The following is an 18,241-nucleotide window of genomic DNA, read 5'->3' on the forward strand; positions in this document are numbered from 1 at the left end:
GACGTAAACAAACATAGTTATTGCATGCATGATACTACACAACTACATCAGAAAAGAATCCATCTCCAATCCACTCTTCCAACAATACAATGATGAAAATGTTCATTTGGAGATGAATATCGAATCAGAGAATGATATGCCTGAAGTGGAATGAGTATTTAGAGACTTTGAACAAACTATTATGTCTAATATGTGAGAAGAAATGGCCGTCATACTTATACATGCAAATCATTATTTTTTTAAAATATATTTTTATGAGTAATGATATTTTAATTTTCTATTAAGTACTTTAGTTTATTTGAATTAAATATAATACATTTATTTTCATTTAATAAAAAATAATTTATTTGTAATGTAAAACATTTCCAAACAGGAGATAGGGGCAAATGTGTCAAATTAACATATTTCAGACATTTCAGATGTTTGTTAACATACATATTGTTTCAAATTCAATATTTAATTTTCAGACTTCAGCCATAATTACCAAACGAGTTTTTTGACTTCAAATTTCATATTCAGGCTTCAGATTTCAAATTTCAGATTCAGACTTTAGACTTCAGATTTAATAAACGGGGCCTCAGGTTAGTTTACCTGATCATAAAATTTGAATTGCGAATCTGGCAATTCAGGAAATGACCTGAATGAGTCAATCCCTTATTGATTATATTTTAAAAATACGAAACTATGAACTTTGAATTCGAATTTAAATCGACGAACCATGATTCTGATAACTATGGTCCAAAAACAGCCTTAAGGCTGAAGCATTTGGTCGGAGGATTTTTAAATATTTTTCTAATTGACACCCCAAGTGTTGAAGAATAAAGGAACCTCGATCCCCTTTTGTCCTTATTGCAACATATGTGCCAGAGTTGCATGCATACGAGCTAGAGTTGCATGTGTCTATAAGATCCTAAATGTTCATTGGTTTGGCACTTAGATATATCTTGGCTCGTTTTAGCAAAGATCATTCACATGATTTCCTAGCTCTATGCGTGTGAGAGAGTGATCCAAAATCGTATGCTTTGAGTAACCATCAAGAGTTGAAATGGGGTCCTCAGCCATTGTGCTCAGCCCAACAATTAGTGGATTTAAATACATTAGGTTAACATGTTTGCAAAAGTTCAACTTGAATTATTAAATGACCAGGCCTAGGTCATCTAGGAGTCAACCTGAATTGGACCAAATTTTTAAACGGGTCCAATCTAGGTTATACAAAAAATGAACTCAACTTTAAAAAAATAGTTAATTAGGCATGTGTTTTTTTTAAAGCCAATTTTGATCACACACATACACTATATATGACAAATTGGAATGTACAAATTGCGGACCCCATTGTCGATGGACAACATACCAAATATTTATTGGACTATCCTAACCATTTGATTTATGTGTTGATTTTGGATTGTTAGTCAATTTTTTCTTTTTTAAATCAAAATTGATAGGCGCCAACAAAGTTAGGAATAGGAAAACACAATGGTAATAAAGGGGTCCGGTTTGGTCCTCTATGCTAATGGGTTCGATATTTTTTACTCGGACCCAACCTATATTCAACCAAATTTTAATGGGCTGGGTCTCGTCCAAAATTCTAAATTGATTCTTCATGCAATGCGCGCTAGATTGGTGCGCATCCTATAGATACTAGCATCATCACGCTTATCCCACTATTTACATGCCCCTGCCCAGATGTTATTAGGCATACTCGGCGTGTACGAGGAAAATGAACAAAATTCATGATCAGCTACAAATGTAGCTGGCCTTATGAGCATATACCAGCCTCTCTTTCAAGGTGGGCCATGTTCATGGTACGGTCCACTTGGTAAGTTATTGAGATTCTCACGTTGAAATGAGCCCAAGTTAGCATGGACACTTGCATAGGCACGGCTTGGCATATTGTTTCCAAACGGGTATGTATCTGCACCAATGTGGCCCGCGAACGATACTGTTGTATCAGCCTGAAATTAGCCCATAAGAGGGGTGAAACATGGATGAGGAGCAACATGGCTCCGTAAATGAAAATCTTGCCCATAAGTGCCCGAGCTCATTTTGTCTCTGCCGTCGATTGGGCCTGCGTGTTGTGTTCTAACCATCCAACTGCTCATGCGGCAGATTCTCTACCATACTGGCCACTGCAAGAAACTCATGCAAACAAATGATTGTAACTATTATCATTTGTGCATTTGACTATTATCATTCGTGCATTTGTTGGCAAATTTAAAACAGCCAAAGCAAAAATGTCAGTACCTTGTATTCGATTTAAAAAATAAAATATCAAACGTTAGTATCATCAATGAAGCTTGACATGGAAGGATAACTTATTATGGCGGAAGAGAGAATATGGAAGGTCCAGATCATCAGACCATCCCAGCATGTGGGCCCATTGGATGGTGACCCGTGCTAGATCCGATGCGGATTGTGTAGTGAGGACACAACAATTCAAAGCTCAAGTTGTAGATTGAGTGAAGATAACCCCGTTGTAATAATGAGGTCTTAGCATTGCTAATAGTGGGGTGTGTATACTAACGTGCTAACTAATAATTAAAAAAGGCACTAGTGAGGTGCTCGCCACCTTTTGCCATACATAGTGTTAAGAGTCTATTGGGTCTACAGTGATGTATGTGTTTCATAGAGGTTGTCCATACATTTTCAGCATATTTTAGGGTAGAACATGGCACATGAAGCAGTGGGAATTGAATACCTACTGGGGAAAACTTCACAACCATGAAAGTTATACATCAGGTTGATATTTGTGTTTTTCCTTCATTCAAGTTTATTTGTGTATGAATAAGTTGGATAATAAATAAACATCATTGTGGGCCTACGAAAGTTGGATGTCATAATCCCACCATTTTCTATGATGTGGTTCACTTGAGCTTTGGATATACCTCAATTTTAGTTCATGCCCTCTGATGATTTGAAAAGATGAATAGATGGTCTGGACAAAACACACATCATGGTGAGCCTCACAAAGTCATTACACCATGGTGAAGGGTGGTGAGGGCCTCCCCCATGGTTGGCGTCCAGCTAAATCCTTAGCTGCGACAAGACTCAAAGTCTACGAAGTTAATTTTAATTACATCTCATGCTCGTTTCCAACTTTCAAATTTCAAAGCGGAATTAGTAACGCAATCCCATTTACTACAACTTAATACCACCATCCAAACAGGCCCTGAAAGTCAATGCGGGTATGCCGTGCTGTAGGAAGAAGTTGGTATGGAATGCCCATAATGGGGTGTTTATATGCCATTAAATCCATTAATCTAATGTGCCTCACCAGTAGAAGTATTTGTCCCCAAATCACTGTAATCTAAAACTCAGTGTTGATTCAGCCTTAAGCATAATTTTATGGGGTGGCCCACGTGAGTGTTGATTCACAATTTCTTTTTTTTTTGGGAATACTTGTGAAAGAAAAAGTGATATACTAATGGACGGGTTGGATTTCCTGCATGTTGAATAGTTTTCCCCCGTCAGAAAAAGTGGCCTCGGTAGTTGCGTACACCAGTTATGATGGAAATTCCCAAAGGAAACACTGGTAGCTTACAGGGGACGCGGATTGCGTCCTACCCCTGCCCGGACGTCCGTCTGGGCATGGCTCTCTGGGCCCACCGTGATGTAAGTGTTTTATCCAGGCCGTTAATCGCTTTTCTCATATAATTTTAAGTGGACCGAACACCAAGCACGTTAAACAGCTTAAGTGGACCACAAAGTGGGGATTTAATGTCCACCATTAAAAATTTCTTGGGAGCTGCAGAAGTTTCGGATCAAGCTAATATTTGTTTTTTTTTTTACTTAATCCACGTCTGCATGACCTTATTAATAGGTTGGATGATAAAAAAAAAACATCACGGTGGCCCTTAGAAAGGTTTCAACGGTGGGCGTCATTATCACTGCAGCTTCCTCCAGTGTGGTCCATGGAGCTGTGGACCTATTTCAATTTCCCAGTCACACCTTAAAATGATCTGAAAAAAGTGATGAACGGCGTGGATAAAACACCTACATCACGGTGGGCCCCAGAGAGCCCTGCCCGGACAGATTACCGTCCGGGCGGGGGTAGGACGCAATCCGCGTCCCTTGCCGGGGTTACTTTCACCAACGTGTGAGAAACGACTAACTTGTATTGAATCCAGGCCGTCTAACCAGGAAACCATCTCTGGTTGGGCCTCAATCCAAAAATTCATTTTGATGGGCCACCCGTAGAAAACCTAAAACCTTCAAATTCAGATGGTATGGCCCAACGAAATTTTGGAATACTCTGATTTTTTTGTGTTGTTCTGCCATCTTGATGAGGCACATCAGTTGAATAGCATATAAACGCAAAAGGTGGGTCTTATGCAAAAGTAATGGTTAGCGTTCCATCCCAACATTTTCTTGTGGCCTGACCTACTTGGGTTTTATAAATTTTTACTGATGTACGATCTCATGGAAGTTGGAAACGGATTGGCTACTCCCCCTGCCACGAGCTCTGTGGACCCCACCATGATGTATGTGTTTCATCTATTCCGTCTATCCATTTTTACAGATCATTTTAGGGATTTGTCAGAAAAATTAGAGGAATATAAATCTCAGGTGAACCACACCACAGGAAAACAATGGTGATTGGATATCCACCATTAAAATGCTCCTAAGGCATACTGTACTGTTTATTGGACATCCAATCTGTTGATTAGGTCATACAGGCCCAGATGATGGGAAAAAAAATATCAGCTTGATCCAAAACTTTTATGGCCCCCAAAAGGTTTTTAATGGTCCACGATCATTCAATACTGTTTCCTGTAATGTGATCAAATTGAGATTAGTATATACCTAATTTTTGGTCTCATATCATAAAATGATCTGGAAAAATAGATGGACGGCACGGATGAAATATATACACCATGGTGGGCCTTACAGACAACTGACCACAGCCATTGGCTGGTGGCAGGGGGCGTAGCCAATCCGTTTCCCTGGAAGTTACGCACACGTGGCTCTAAGGTTGCGAAATTAACCTAGGTAGAAACATAGCGCGAGTTACCGTCGCCCAGCTCTTTTCCAAACGGAAGCGCCCGCACGAAGCCGTTGTATCTCATTCGTCCGACCCGGCCCGCGTTACCAGTCGTATAGGAACAGGGAAGCAGTCGGTCAACTACGAGAAATGAAAGGCCTACGCGTGAGGATAAATTGAATACGCCATTCGGCATTCGCAGCACAGTTGCTGAAATGGCTCGCGTGTACGATTTCCGGTCCGTTCATCAGGAGGTGAATACCGTGCGACTGCAGTGGCCCAAAAAATCATGTGGTGAGTCGAAACATGACTGGGGCACACTGGTCACTACCATTCCTCTGTTCAGCGTACACATATGCCCGACGGGATGTGTATCAGGAATGGCGTTTGTACCTTGTGGTAATTGTCGCGGGGAAATCCACCTGACAAATGACATTGATCTCATACGCGCACTCCACCTAGTACGCGATTGGGATCCTTAATCTACCGTCGCGCGAATCTGTTCACTATTTCCACAAAATTTCCATTGAGCTATATGTAAAATTTTGAAATGTACTGGTCATTTCTGTCATTTTTCTAAATACCATCGCCTTTTTCTCCCCCTCTTTTCCATGAAATCGGACTGCGTACGGAGTTACTCAGTATGCTATTATTGCACTGAGGAAACTTAGTTGGGCCCACCTTTAATATAAGTGGTCCATCTATGCTCTCCATCCATTTCTCAATATAATTTAAGGGGTTGAGCCCAAAATTGAAGTATATCCAAAGATCAAGTGTATCATACCACTAAAAAAAGTGGAGATAATGATTTCTATTGATGACAAAATCTGGATTACCCTCCATTTCGTTGTTGATGACAAAATCTGAATCACTCTTCACTTTGCGCTCCTCGAATGAACCCTGGTCCTACACAATGGGGGAGCAAATGAGACCCTGGCTAAGCCTGGGGACCCTCCGATGCCTGAGTTAGGTCAAGGGAATCGGGGTCTAAGTTGACAAGTAGAGGGAGAATGCCAATCATCCTCCCATGGCAATGAGATCTTATTGTATTTATACTTAACTGTCGAACGGTGTAGGTCCGTTAATCTCAGTACGATTTACTCAATTAGTATGATTTTCGGATCGTGAGGATATCGTACGCAATTCAAGAATCGTGTAGGATCTTATGCGTATCATGCGTATCTGCGAGAGAAGTAACTGGTCACGTCCACTTATAGTAGTTTCTAAGCTTAGCTCATGGAAAACCCACCTTGGGATCCGACCTCGGCTCGGACCTTCTGGCAAATAAGGTCACAATTAAAGTGGTCATAAGCCTTCGTCGAACAGTGTCTGCACTTATAGTCCAAGTCGAGTTGGTAGTCATCTACCCAATTGGGTCAGCATGATGTTAACCCTTGGGATTATAAGAGGTTCGGATCTTCCCATAACAATTTCCACCGTTGAAATCTTTCTATGCCCTGTAGTGATGTTTATTTGTCATCCAACCTGTTCATAAGATCATACATAAATGGATGAAGGGAAAACACAAATATAAACTTGATCCAAAACTTCCGTGGCCCCAGAAATTTTCAACGGCAGACGTTAAATTCAACTGTTCCCTGTGGTGCGGTCCATTTGAACATTGGATACGCCTCATTTTTTGTATTAATCCCTAAAATTATCTGATAACATGGATGGACAGAGAAGATAAAATTAGCGTAATGACTTACTCACTACGCAATCGGCTTCCCTTTTCTACTTCCCTTTCCCGTCTTCTTCATCTCAGCTCTTCCCCTGCTTTATATACATTTCCACGCCGCGTTTTTGTTCCCCTTCTCCTTTCTAGAATCCTCAAAAAATTTCCCCCCTTTCTTCCCATTCTATCCTTCCCTCCTCTTCAAAGCCATGAAAACCCGCATTTCTCTGCTCTAGATCTGCCTCCAATCATCTAAAAAAGCTCCATCTCGGCGAATTAGGGTTTTGAGGTCGGAGCAATGGCTAGGGTTTTCGACAACTGGGAGCGCCTTGTTCGCGCAACACTACAGAGGGAGCAGCTCCGGAACGCTGGGCAAGGACAAGGACGGTCCTCCAGCGGGCTCGCTAGCGCCGTCCCGCCCTCGCTCGGGAGGTCCACGAACATCGACTTAATCTTGCAGGCCGCTGATGAGATCCAAGAAGAGGATCCGAATGTCGCCAGGATCTGTGAGTTATTTTCACTCTCCGTCTATCCAGAGCTTGAAATTCCCATCGATTTTTTTTTTAAATTTCTTTTTTCTAAGTAGGAAGTTCAAAAATGTTGAATTGAGCTGTTCTGTGGTGAATCGCATGAATTTTAGTGTGCGAGCAAGCGTATACCATGGCACAAAATCTGGACCCGAACAGTGATGGCAGAGGCGTACTTCAGTTCAAGACCGGTTTAATGTCTGTAATTAAGGTATTTAGACTACAAGCACGAATCTGTTTACCAATCAGTTGACTGGAGGTTGTGTACCCGCTGGCTCCCATCCGTCCATTGATGCAGGCAGGAATCTCCATGCACATACAAAATGGGATTGGATGGAGGGATTCCTCGAGCATGAATGAATGGGTGGGAGCCATTGGTCGGAACTAACAATCCTTTCTGTTAAACTATTTACTATTTTGGATTTAGCTTCTATGTAGACGCTCACTTATGCTGTCATGCAAGTATCGTTTTGGTTCAATTCTTGGGTTGTGTGGGTTGTTAAGTTCTTTGGGTTTATGTTTAGCAAAAACTTGCCAAGAAGGACGGGGCAAAAATCGATCGCAATCGTGACCTTGAACGCTTGTGGGAGTTTTACCAGAATTATAAACGACGGCATCGAGTCGATGATATCCAGAAAGCGGAGGAGAGATGGAGGGAATCCGGAACCTTCAGCACGAATTTGGGAGAGTACGTACTTCTTTTATGTATAACTTGCATGATTTGTTGTGCATACATGGTCATACATATATATTGTAGTTTGATTTGACAAGAATGAGGATGGACTGGTGCTTCATCATATTTAAGAGTCCTTCTAAGGTTGTTTGTTTCCGGATTGGCATTTATTTTTGTTTTTCTATTAGATGTATGCTAGAGAAAATGTGTGGACCAAATTTGCACACCTGCTCATCACGACAATTGCTGCTTCTTTGGTGTTATCTGGATTTTAGGTGATACTGTCCAAAAACATATGCTCTAACACTCTTGGGCACCATGTGATTTATAAATCCAAATTGCAATTCGATCTTAGCCAGATTTGAGTGCGTACGGTACCATACATCTTCCTCTAAGATGCTATCTTAATGTTAATACCATCCATAAATTTTGTCTAGCATTGCTAAATGTGGTGCTACAAGTATTGTTTAGGACCTCAAATTGTTGGCCCTTGGTTGTCTCAAACGATTAGCTTCACTGAAGTTGATGGTGTTGTAAGAAAATCTTTTGTCATTTGAAAAAAATTGACAATTTCAAAATATTCAAGCTATATATGTGATACTCTTAAGGAACTCTTGAAAGGAGATGTGATGAGCTTTGTGGATGAATTCTTTGAAAGTGGTCATCTCTTGGTTGAGTTAGTGGCTTCATTCATTGCCGTCATCCTGAAGGCAGCAGGTGTGGAAAACTTGAAGGATTTTAGGGCAATTAGAGCAAAATCCTTGCAAAAGCATTGGCTTCTAGATTGGAAAGGCTCAAGCGGGATTTTCTTTGGAGTGAAAGGGAAGGGAAGGAGAAGTTCCACTTGCTAAGGTGGGATGAGGTGTCTTCCATATGAGGAGGGTGCAAGCATGAGAGACTTAGAGCTAGTCAATCAAGCTTTGTTGGGAAAATGGCTGTGGAACTTGGGGTAAAGAAAGACTATGCGGGGAGAGGTCATTAAGGGTAAATATGGGTGCTAGGAAGGTGGATGGTAGGTGAAGACTTCGTTTGTCTACAAACTATTGAGCATTTTGAAGTCGACTTTTAACTTGAAGAGTAAATTTTGTGAGGGTATCCGTTATGAAATTGGGAGTGGATGGAGGGTGCGATTTGGGGAATACATGTGGCTTGGAGAGAAGCCGCTTCAGGTGTTGTATGAGCAGAGGTGTTGTGTGGGTCTCCTCCTTGTTGCAGGAACTTATTTGATGAGGAAAGTGAAAACTATGTCAAGCTTTAAGATCTCTAGAATTGCTCTCCAACTCAGAAAGAACATGACAATTTTTGTGGAAGGTGAAAAAATCAGGGCGATTCCTAGTCTGATCTTTTTACAGTTTGCTTTGACTTATGGGAGTGGAAAAAAGTCGTGAGTGCACCTCCTTTGCATTGATGGATTGGGCCCCTCTAAAAGTGATGGCGTTAACTTGGTTAGTGGGGCGAAAAAGGGTGCTAACGGTGGGCAATCTTCAAAAACGATCAATGGTGCTACCTAATATATGTGTGATGTATATGGAGGATGTAGAATCATTAGATCACTTATTTGTTTATTGCCTTTATGCCCAAACCTTATGCACGAAATCAATTGGACACCTTCTCTCTGCTTGGCATGGTGTTGGGCTAAGGAAGGAGAGGAAAGTGTGTTGGAGATTGACAATATTAGTGGGTCTATCGGTTTTGTGGGGACAAAGAAATGGGAGATGCTTTCGGAACTCGAAATTCCCATCAATTGAAGCCACAAGGAGGGCTCATATCTTGGTTGTAGATGGGCTTCCTTTGTAAAAGACTCGGCAAATTGTGATATTTCCTCTATGATGAGGGTGTTATTTTTGTTTCTTGTTTTTGCTTTGTTCTTGGTGCCTTTTCTTTCAATGAAAGTATTGTACCTTTTAAAGAAAAAAATGTGATACTTACATAGCCCCAAATAGCTGGGGCTATGCTATGATGATGACAAATTTGGCCGCATTTATGCACTAACCTCCTAAATTTTTGCATTCTTTTTTTTTTTTGTAAGCAATGTAACTTCTATTGAATGGAGTATCTTGGATGTTGGGAAGGTAGCTAATTGTTTAACTTTTTGATGGGGACATCACGCGCACACGTGCATGCGCACCGCCCCTAAGCACGAAGAGGGCCCCACCGTCGATCTGGATCAATAACGACGTCCAGAGAGGGCCCCCTAGCTAGAAGACGGAGTTTTGGTTCCTTGGAGTGAGGCCGATAATCAAATAAAGCCCATCATGGGATCTCATGATCGGGGCCCACTAGTCGGATTGATTTCATATTTTAAGTTTTGCTTATTGTTATTATTTAGAACATCATGAACGCTTTAGATTTCTTTGTTTGGTTTTTATTTTAGTTTACTTCATCGCCAAGTAATAGGTTGCGCACATGGTGCGAGTTTCAAGATATAGAGTTTTCCTATAAGTAGGCACCCCTTGTAGTTCTTTTGATGGATTGAAGATTGATAAAAATTCTGCGTTTTCCTACTCTCTGAGTTGTGAAGCCTAATTGGGTGCGAAGCCCTCCCTTCATCGAAGGGTTAACTACCGTGGTGCGAAGCCACATCTATCCCGATTCGCCCCCATCCATCACCATCTCTACTACCCATCTTCTACCATCCCTTCTTCTCATCTCGTCTCCTCATCTACCCTTCGAATAAATCATCTATTGCAGCAATTTTCCTCCCCACATCAGAATTTCAGAATCTGGCCCTACAGGAGGGCTGAAACTTCGATGGAGCACCACGCACAAATCGTACATCGGATTGAGCTGAGATTTGGGGGTTTTGGAGTCCATCCCTGGTCGACCAGGGCCAAGGTGACTTTTTTCTGAATAGTGGGCCCTACACACGTGCGGCCGAGATCACACGCACGTGCATTTGGGCCATTGTCGTTGTCCATGCGTGCGGTACTTCTCTGGTTCATCTCTCTCCTCTCTTTCACTTCGCTTTCACCCAAAATCCCTAAATCTAACCCTAAATTACTCAAATCTCCAATTTTATGCCCCTTTTCTTACGCTGGGGTTCCTTAATTTGAAATTGGTGAATCCCTTGGATTAGGGACTGATTAATATGCATGTGTGGATGATTATTTCTTATCTTTGAGCATCGTTTGGTTCATAATTTTTATTGATCTAACCCCATCATGTGTAGGCCTGGACCCGCATAGATTCCCCGTAATTGAATGTTTGGATTTTCATGTGGGATGTAGAATTTGTGTGATTGTTTCTGAATTGGTATGATCTAAGCCCGAAATCTTGAATATCATATTTAAATTCATGTCCTGCATCACGATTCAAGAGAGAAGTGGCACCTGACTCTTCGAGTGCAAGTAGTCCCTTGTTTGTGGGGTGTATACGGTTTGTGTACACACCTCTTACATTTGAACTCGTTCGACTGAGTACCGATCACATGTTCAGCGTTTTAACAACTTTTAATTTTTCGCATATTTTCTTTATATTTTCTCATGATTTATCAACTTTCGCTATATCTGTTGGACTTGAGCTTGTACGGATCAAAACTGTGGGCTAGATCATGATGGGTCCCACGATTAGTAGAAGCATTGACAATCAACCCTAGGAAGCTGGGAAATGGGAATAGCCAGCTCTATTCGGCCTCAATATAATACGTATATACACTACGCAGCCCTAATATGTCGTATCTAAACATTGATCATTGGACGCATTTGTATACCTGCCTAAAGAAGCACTCTAATCCAAACATTGATTTATCATTTGTTGATTTGGCTGTATAATGATTTCTGTTGAACGTATACATGAATAGTACATGGATACGATACAATACATTGGTAAACGTCAATCTAAACAGGCCCTAGGTGTGTTTCTAAGCTAATTTCGACTCTCCTTGTGCACTTTTTCAAGATTAGAACACAAGATTTAGTCGTTTTGAAGAATCAAAGCTCCAAGGCCGAATTTTGGAAACTGGAAAAATAGGTAAACGCCATTTTTTGTTATCATATTTTTTTTTTTTTTTGCTGGAAATGTTTAGATTCATCATTATATCATCAAATCGACTAGATTTTGCTAGATATGTGGTAGATTTGGCATTATTTTTCTCATTTCTTATTTTCTTTTTTTCGTTTTTGTTGTTTTCTACATATTTTCAGCAAAATTCGATTTTTTTTGGAGTGCGAATTTGTGAAATACATGTATTCTGTTTAGACATATGCATGCATGCAAATATGCAATAAATTAGAGTCTTTCGTTTGATTATATATATATATATATATATATATATTTAAATTTTAACTATTTTTTTGAATGAATAATGCCAAATTTAATTTTCAATTTTTTCTTCAAATTACTTGGGGGGAATAATGTCAAATGCTTAATGATATGCATTAGTGGGATGAGCTCCATAGATTGCATGAATTTCGAGCCGATTTGGGGGCATTTGAGTGGTCCCCCAAATCGGCAACACTATTCATCGGAATTTAATTTTAATTTTTTCTGAAAATTTCTTGGATGAAATATTGTCAAATGCTTAGGGGATATGCATTACTGAGAAGAGTGCGATAGACTGCATGAATTTGGGGCCGATTCGAAGCCATTCCAGTGGTCTCTTAAATTGGCAATACTATTCATCTGAATTTAATTTCAGTTTATTCTTAGACTTACTTTGGGAGAGTGATGTAAAATGTTTAGGGATGGACGATTGCCATAGGTTGTATGAATTTTGGGCTGATTTGGGGATATTCAAGTGGTCTAAACTAGGACACTATTCATCCAAATTTAATTTTAATTTTTTCTTAAAATTACTTGAGGGGAATGATGGCTAATGCTTAGGAGTACATGTTAGTTGGATGAGTGTCATAGATTGCATGAATGTCGGGTTGATGTGAGGGCATTCGAGTGATCCTCATATCAGACAGCTCGAGACAACATTCTTACCAAAGAATGGCCCGTTACATCATAGCAAACATGTTCAAAACCCAAAAAGAATACATATTTGGAATCCTCTCAATTTTTGGGATCTCCCATATTTTTTCCTAAAAAAAATTTCGGGTGTTATGGGGCTATAATGTAATGGTTTCAATGATGACCATGACTTGCCGTTATTGAGGCAATCATGAGAATTCCTATTTCAAATGATTGGCTAAGCATGATCCATAAAGCTAACCCCAAATAGTTGGGACCAAGGTATTTAAAATTGGTTACATTTCGGCTGTAACGGCTGATACGTAACGGTAACGGCATCAATCGTTACGCGATTCGGCCCCGAAATGGGATACCTCTGTTTTTTGGGTTCGTAACGGTCGTTACGACCCATAGCGGCCGTTACGGTACCGTAACAAACGTTACGGTCCATAACCCTAAAGAAAAATGGAAAAAAAAAGAAAAAAAAACATACCTCCCCCCTCCCCTTTTCTTCTTCTTCTTCTTATCATGGGACTGCGATGCTGCTGCTGCAGCACTGCTACGGTGGCGACCGTGGTGCTGCTGTTGCTGTGGCGGCAACAATTGTTGCCCTTCTCTCTCTCTCTCTCTCTCTCTCTCTCTCGGTTCGGTCCCCTCTCTCTTCTATCCCTCTTTTCTTTTCATTTCCCTCTCTCTTCTTTTCTTTTTCAGTTTATTTATTTATTTATTTATAATCTGTAGTGCACGCTGCATAGTGCACACGCACTATTTTATTACGTGGGGTGGGGCCCACCTTGATTTATGTATGGCAAATCCATGCCATTCATAATTTTGCAGGTTCATTTTAAAGCATTATCCTTGAAATGAAGGGATCAAAATCTCAATTGGACCACGCAGTTGGGATCGAATGCCCACCGTTAAAATCTTCTTAAGGCCCATTTTGTGATCCACCTAAGATTTGGATCAGTCTCATTTTTTGGTCCATGCCCTGAAATAAGTGGGCAAAAAGGATGGACCACATGGATATACAACAAATGCGTTGAGGTGGGCCCCACTTCTAAAGGCATGCTCACTAGTGGTCCACTGAAGATTTAAATCTACCTGAATTTTTGGACCATGCCTTAAAATGAGTTGGCAAAATGGATTGACGACATGGATATACAAATACATCGAGGTGGCCTGCATGGCCCACTAGTGGTCCACCTAAAGATCTGGATTTACCTTTTTTTTTTTTTGCCAAATACCCTTAAATGAGTTGACAAAATGGATGGATGGCATGTATATATAATACATAATCGAGTGAACCCCACGTACATGGCCCTAAAAATTTATACATGAGGTATATATCAACTCAAAATTAACCAATTAAATTTTGGGACCATTGTTGCTAAGTCACAATCCAAAAATTAAATTGTTTGAACAATTTTCACTATTAGTTTGTAGACACTTGTTTTTTGAAATAGAACCATTTGATAATTTTCATTTTTCATTGTCCAATATATGTCCACCAATCCATTAGTGGATAAGTGCCAATAGATTACATTAATTTGAGGCTAGTTTAGGGCATCAAACGGTCCCCTAATCAGCTTCGAATTGACAACACTATTTACCCCAATTTAATTTTAATTTTTTTAAAAAGATCTATTGAGGAAAATGATATCAAATTGTTAAGTATATGAATTACATAATAGGATACAAAAGCCCCTAAACTCTATATATTGAAATGAAATGTATGTGAGTCACGAAGTATGCAATGCACTAGCACAATAAATAAAAGGAAAACTTGAAAATATAAGATGTTTTGGTATTACATTCATTATAGTGTGTGTGTGTGTGTGTGTGTGTGTGTGTGTGTGTGTGAGTGTATAATGGTTAGAAAACTAAATAAAAAAGGTTTGCAGTTAATTCCAGGTTGTCAGGTTCATAAATCCATTAGACAGCCTGATATAGCATTCTCCCCAAAGAGTGGACTGTTACACCACCATAAACATGATCCAAATTGTAAATGAATGCATATTTGGAATATTTAGAGTATTTCGGATTTAATCCATATTTTTTCATATTTTTTTGGCAAAATTTTTTTTTTTCCCACCGTTACGGGCCGTTACGCCCCCGTATCGCCCGATACGGGCCATATCTGTATAGGTAACAATGGTCATCGTTACGCCCACCAATACGATACCGAACACCTTGGTTGGGACAACTCTATGACGATCATGATAACGCACATGTTTTATATTTTCCTAGAGAGTGGAATTCATTAAAAAAGAGAAAATTACTGAAGAGGAAGGAATCTCCAATCACAAGGCCATGGAGATCCAATCCCATCTTTACTTGCTCATCCACTACATCATTGGCATTCTATTTGCATGGTAGAAAGAAACTGCGTTGGTCTCCTTTAATGCCCTAATCTCTTCCACCCAACAGGAAAAGTGCCAAGGATAATCCATAGAAGATGATGCCCATCTGATTACATTAGTTGAATCACCCTTGTTGGACGAGGGAGCATGCGGACATATGAGCTCATTCATACCTTGCCAAATTGCATAAGCCTGTTGACTCATTATAGTCAACTCTCTATAGGAACCACAAAGACATGCTGGAATTCTCCTTGATCATCTCTAATGAGTTATGACTCCACCCAGTGTTGTCATGTGCGATCGCACATTCGCATATGCACACATGTGCAGAAATCGCATATGCGATTGCACATATGCGATTGCATATGCCACATGTGCAATAATATGCAATCGCATATTTGCCAATGGTCAGAAATCTGACCGTTGGATTTTTTTTTTTTTTTTAAAATCTTGATTTTTTGTTTATAAAATGGGATTCTAAACACTCCTACATGCCCTCAAAGTTCAAACTCTCTCTCTATTTCAATTTTTTACTCTCTTACACTCTTTCTTACATAATTCCAAGCCCCAAGCTCCACTCCATCCATATTTCTTTTAGGTTTGAAGTTTCAATCAAGGGACAACTACAACCACAAGGATTCAAGAGACAAGACAACCAAGCTTCATCCATTGAACTCTCTTTCTAATTTTTCCAAGTTATAAAGCTCATAAATTCATAATCATATTCACACAACACACCCACCACTCTCTCTTTCTATATCTATCACGCCCCGAAATTCGGTCCCGAGTTGGCCAGGCCTGAACCCGAATTACGGGACTGTGAATTGTACTTAAACAAAATATACAACACAATCCACATAATTTCCATGCATTTTCAAGGCAATCAGAGCAACTAAAAGGATACTAATCATTGTTATTAAATATTGTCCACTAATTGATCCTTGAATCTTTAATTACATTGACATTCAAAAATAAATAATAACAACATACATTGAATTTTAAGAAATCCTCAAATAAACAGAAGGAAAAGTCTTCAATCTTGTCCAATTGGCTCTTCATACACAGACCCTACAAAACAATCTATAAGGGTGTGAGCGCGATGGCTCGTAGGGTCACATCATCCCCAAAATTGAAAATTCTACTTTAACACCAATACAACTTAATAAAATAAATAGGATCGATTATGAGTATTGACAACAATAACAATTTGTTTTTCATAATATCAAAATAAGATAATACAGTCATCTAAAATCCTTTTTGGTTTAATCCAGGGCAGAGCACCCGTGTATGTTGATCCTTTTAGGGAATGACCCTCGGCAGAGCACCGATGTTGATCCTTTTAGGGAATGACCATCGGCAGAGCACATGGTGAATAAACTTTTAGGGTAAATACCCAGGGCAGAGCACCTGTGTGTGTTGATCGTTTTAGGGAATCGCCTAGGGCAGAGCACCCGTGCCGATTCTTTCGGAAATGACCTTGGGCAGAGCCCCCATAAAAATAACAGGGTGATCCTTTTGGGGTAGAGCACCCGTAAATTCAAATACATTATACATCATCTAATAATAATGAATTAATTGCAATTTAAGTACATAACGATAATTAATTGAAGTCAGTTAATAACTCAAATAAATTACCTCTATAATATGCAATTAAGAATCAAATAAAATAATATGCAACTAATGACAACAATCAAATAAATTGAATATATAACAAATAATCAATTCAATTTAAATGTTAATGTAAAATTTTCAATGGAGAAGATCACCTACCTGATCTAGTGTTTTAGAATTTGATGTATGATTGGTCTTAACATGTCTACGATCCGACTCTGCTACAATTCGACTCAGTTGAACGCATTATACACTAAGTGACTTAGCGCGACTCTTTACAGTTTCTATGTAAATTGATGAAGTCATCTGTCATGAAATTACAATTGTTGGTCATACATAGATTAAACTAATGTTTCTATTTTCCAGGCAAAATCTATGTACTCAACCTAATGACTCACTGAGTTAAATCAGCGAGTTGACTCAATGAATCAATAACATCAACCCTAACTGGAACACTATTTTGAATCAGATGGGTTAGAGGAAAGTCTACTTGTCAGGGATCGCATACAACGTTTGGATTAAACTTGGAATTTGTTTAAATGTGAAGAGTCGACGTGTCGACTCGATGAGTCGATTCAGTGGTGATTCTCTCCTATCTTCTTCCTCGTTTCTTCTCTTCTTCTCCCTCTTTTGTTATTCTTCTATTCTTGCCTGTTGTGACTTTCCTTTATTTTCTCCTATGTTACTTCCTTTAGATCACGTCCAACAACCTTTCATGAAAAACTTGTAGCTCAACGAGTCAGTAACTCGCTGGGTTTCTCGTGATCTCTCTCTCTCTCTCTCTCTCTCTCTCTCTCTCTCTCTCTCTTTTCTGTTTCTATACCTCTCTCACTATTGTTACCCCTAACTTTTGACGCTGGAGAAAGCTCTTAAAGAGTTTGGAGAGTTCTAAAATCCATCTGTACAAGGACTTGCGAATGGGTTGAAGTCGATCGGTGTGACAACGTGATTTGGACATTGTTAGAGTCTGAAGTTGCTTTTTTTTGCTGGAGGTTTTCGATTTAAGTAAAACTAGTTTGATGTGATCGGATGGTCCACTTCATTGCCAGTTCGGATCTTGATATCGCTAGTTATCTGAGAGTTAATGGTGGTGCATTCAGTGAAGAGGAAGAGTGGCCGATCATGGAAAATTTGTGTACATGGTATTTTTCTTTGTGTCGTTTCTTCTGATCGATCTAGATCAATGATATGAAGCTTGTGGACTCTAGTTTTCGGAGTTACAATGCCATTTATCTGGTGGGTTATGATCTCAAGCCATTTAGCTGCCCGCCGCACATTATCATGATAGTCAAGGAAAAACGAGGTATTCTCGGTTTAGTTAAAATCCAGGAAGGATGTGGGGGTGATTCTAATGATGATTGGATGGTTCAGATTGATCCAAGGTCTAGGTTGTTATTTTTCTATCGTAAGTTACGAGAGAGAAGATCGGAGAGGAGACGACGTGGGGTGCGGTTTCCCGCGAACTCAGTCGTGGTTTTCTCTATAATGGGAAGCAAGGTTGGGTCTACCATGACGTTTGGGTGA

General features: G+C 39.8%; 1 protein-coding gene across 3 annotated transcripts in view; it reads left to right on the forward strand.

Moving 5' to 3' along the window:
* Positions 1-6,749: 6,749 nt before the first annotated feature.
* Positions 6,750-18,241, forward strand: part of LOC131233872 (callose synthase 10) — a 114,704-nt gene continuing 103,212 nt past the window's right edge. For 2 of the 3 annotated variants that reach the window (XM_058230701.1, XM_058230702.1), the window contains exons 1-3: positions 6,751-7,159; positions 7,294-7,391; positions 7,705-7,868. In XM_058230701.1, coding sequence (XP_058086684.1) covers positions 6,952-7,159; positions 7,294-7,391; positions 7,705-7,868 — 470 coding nt within the window. In that variant the 5' untranslated portion in view covers positions 6,751-6,951. Of the gene's footprint in view, positions 7,160-7,293; positions 7,392-7,704; positions 7,869-18,241 lie in introns of all 3 variants that reach the window. The other variant, XM_058230703.1, reaches the window with a different exon arrangement.

The sequence above is a fragment of the Magnolia sinica genome, chromosome 18 (assembly GCF_029962835.1).
Source record: "Magnolia sinica isolate HGM2019 chromosome 18, MsV1, whole genome shotgun sequence".
Lineage (NCBI taxonomy): Eukaryota > Viridiplantae > Streptophyta > Magnoliopsida > Magnoliales > Magnoliaceae > Magnolia > Magnolia sinica.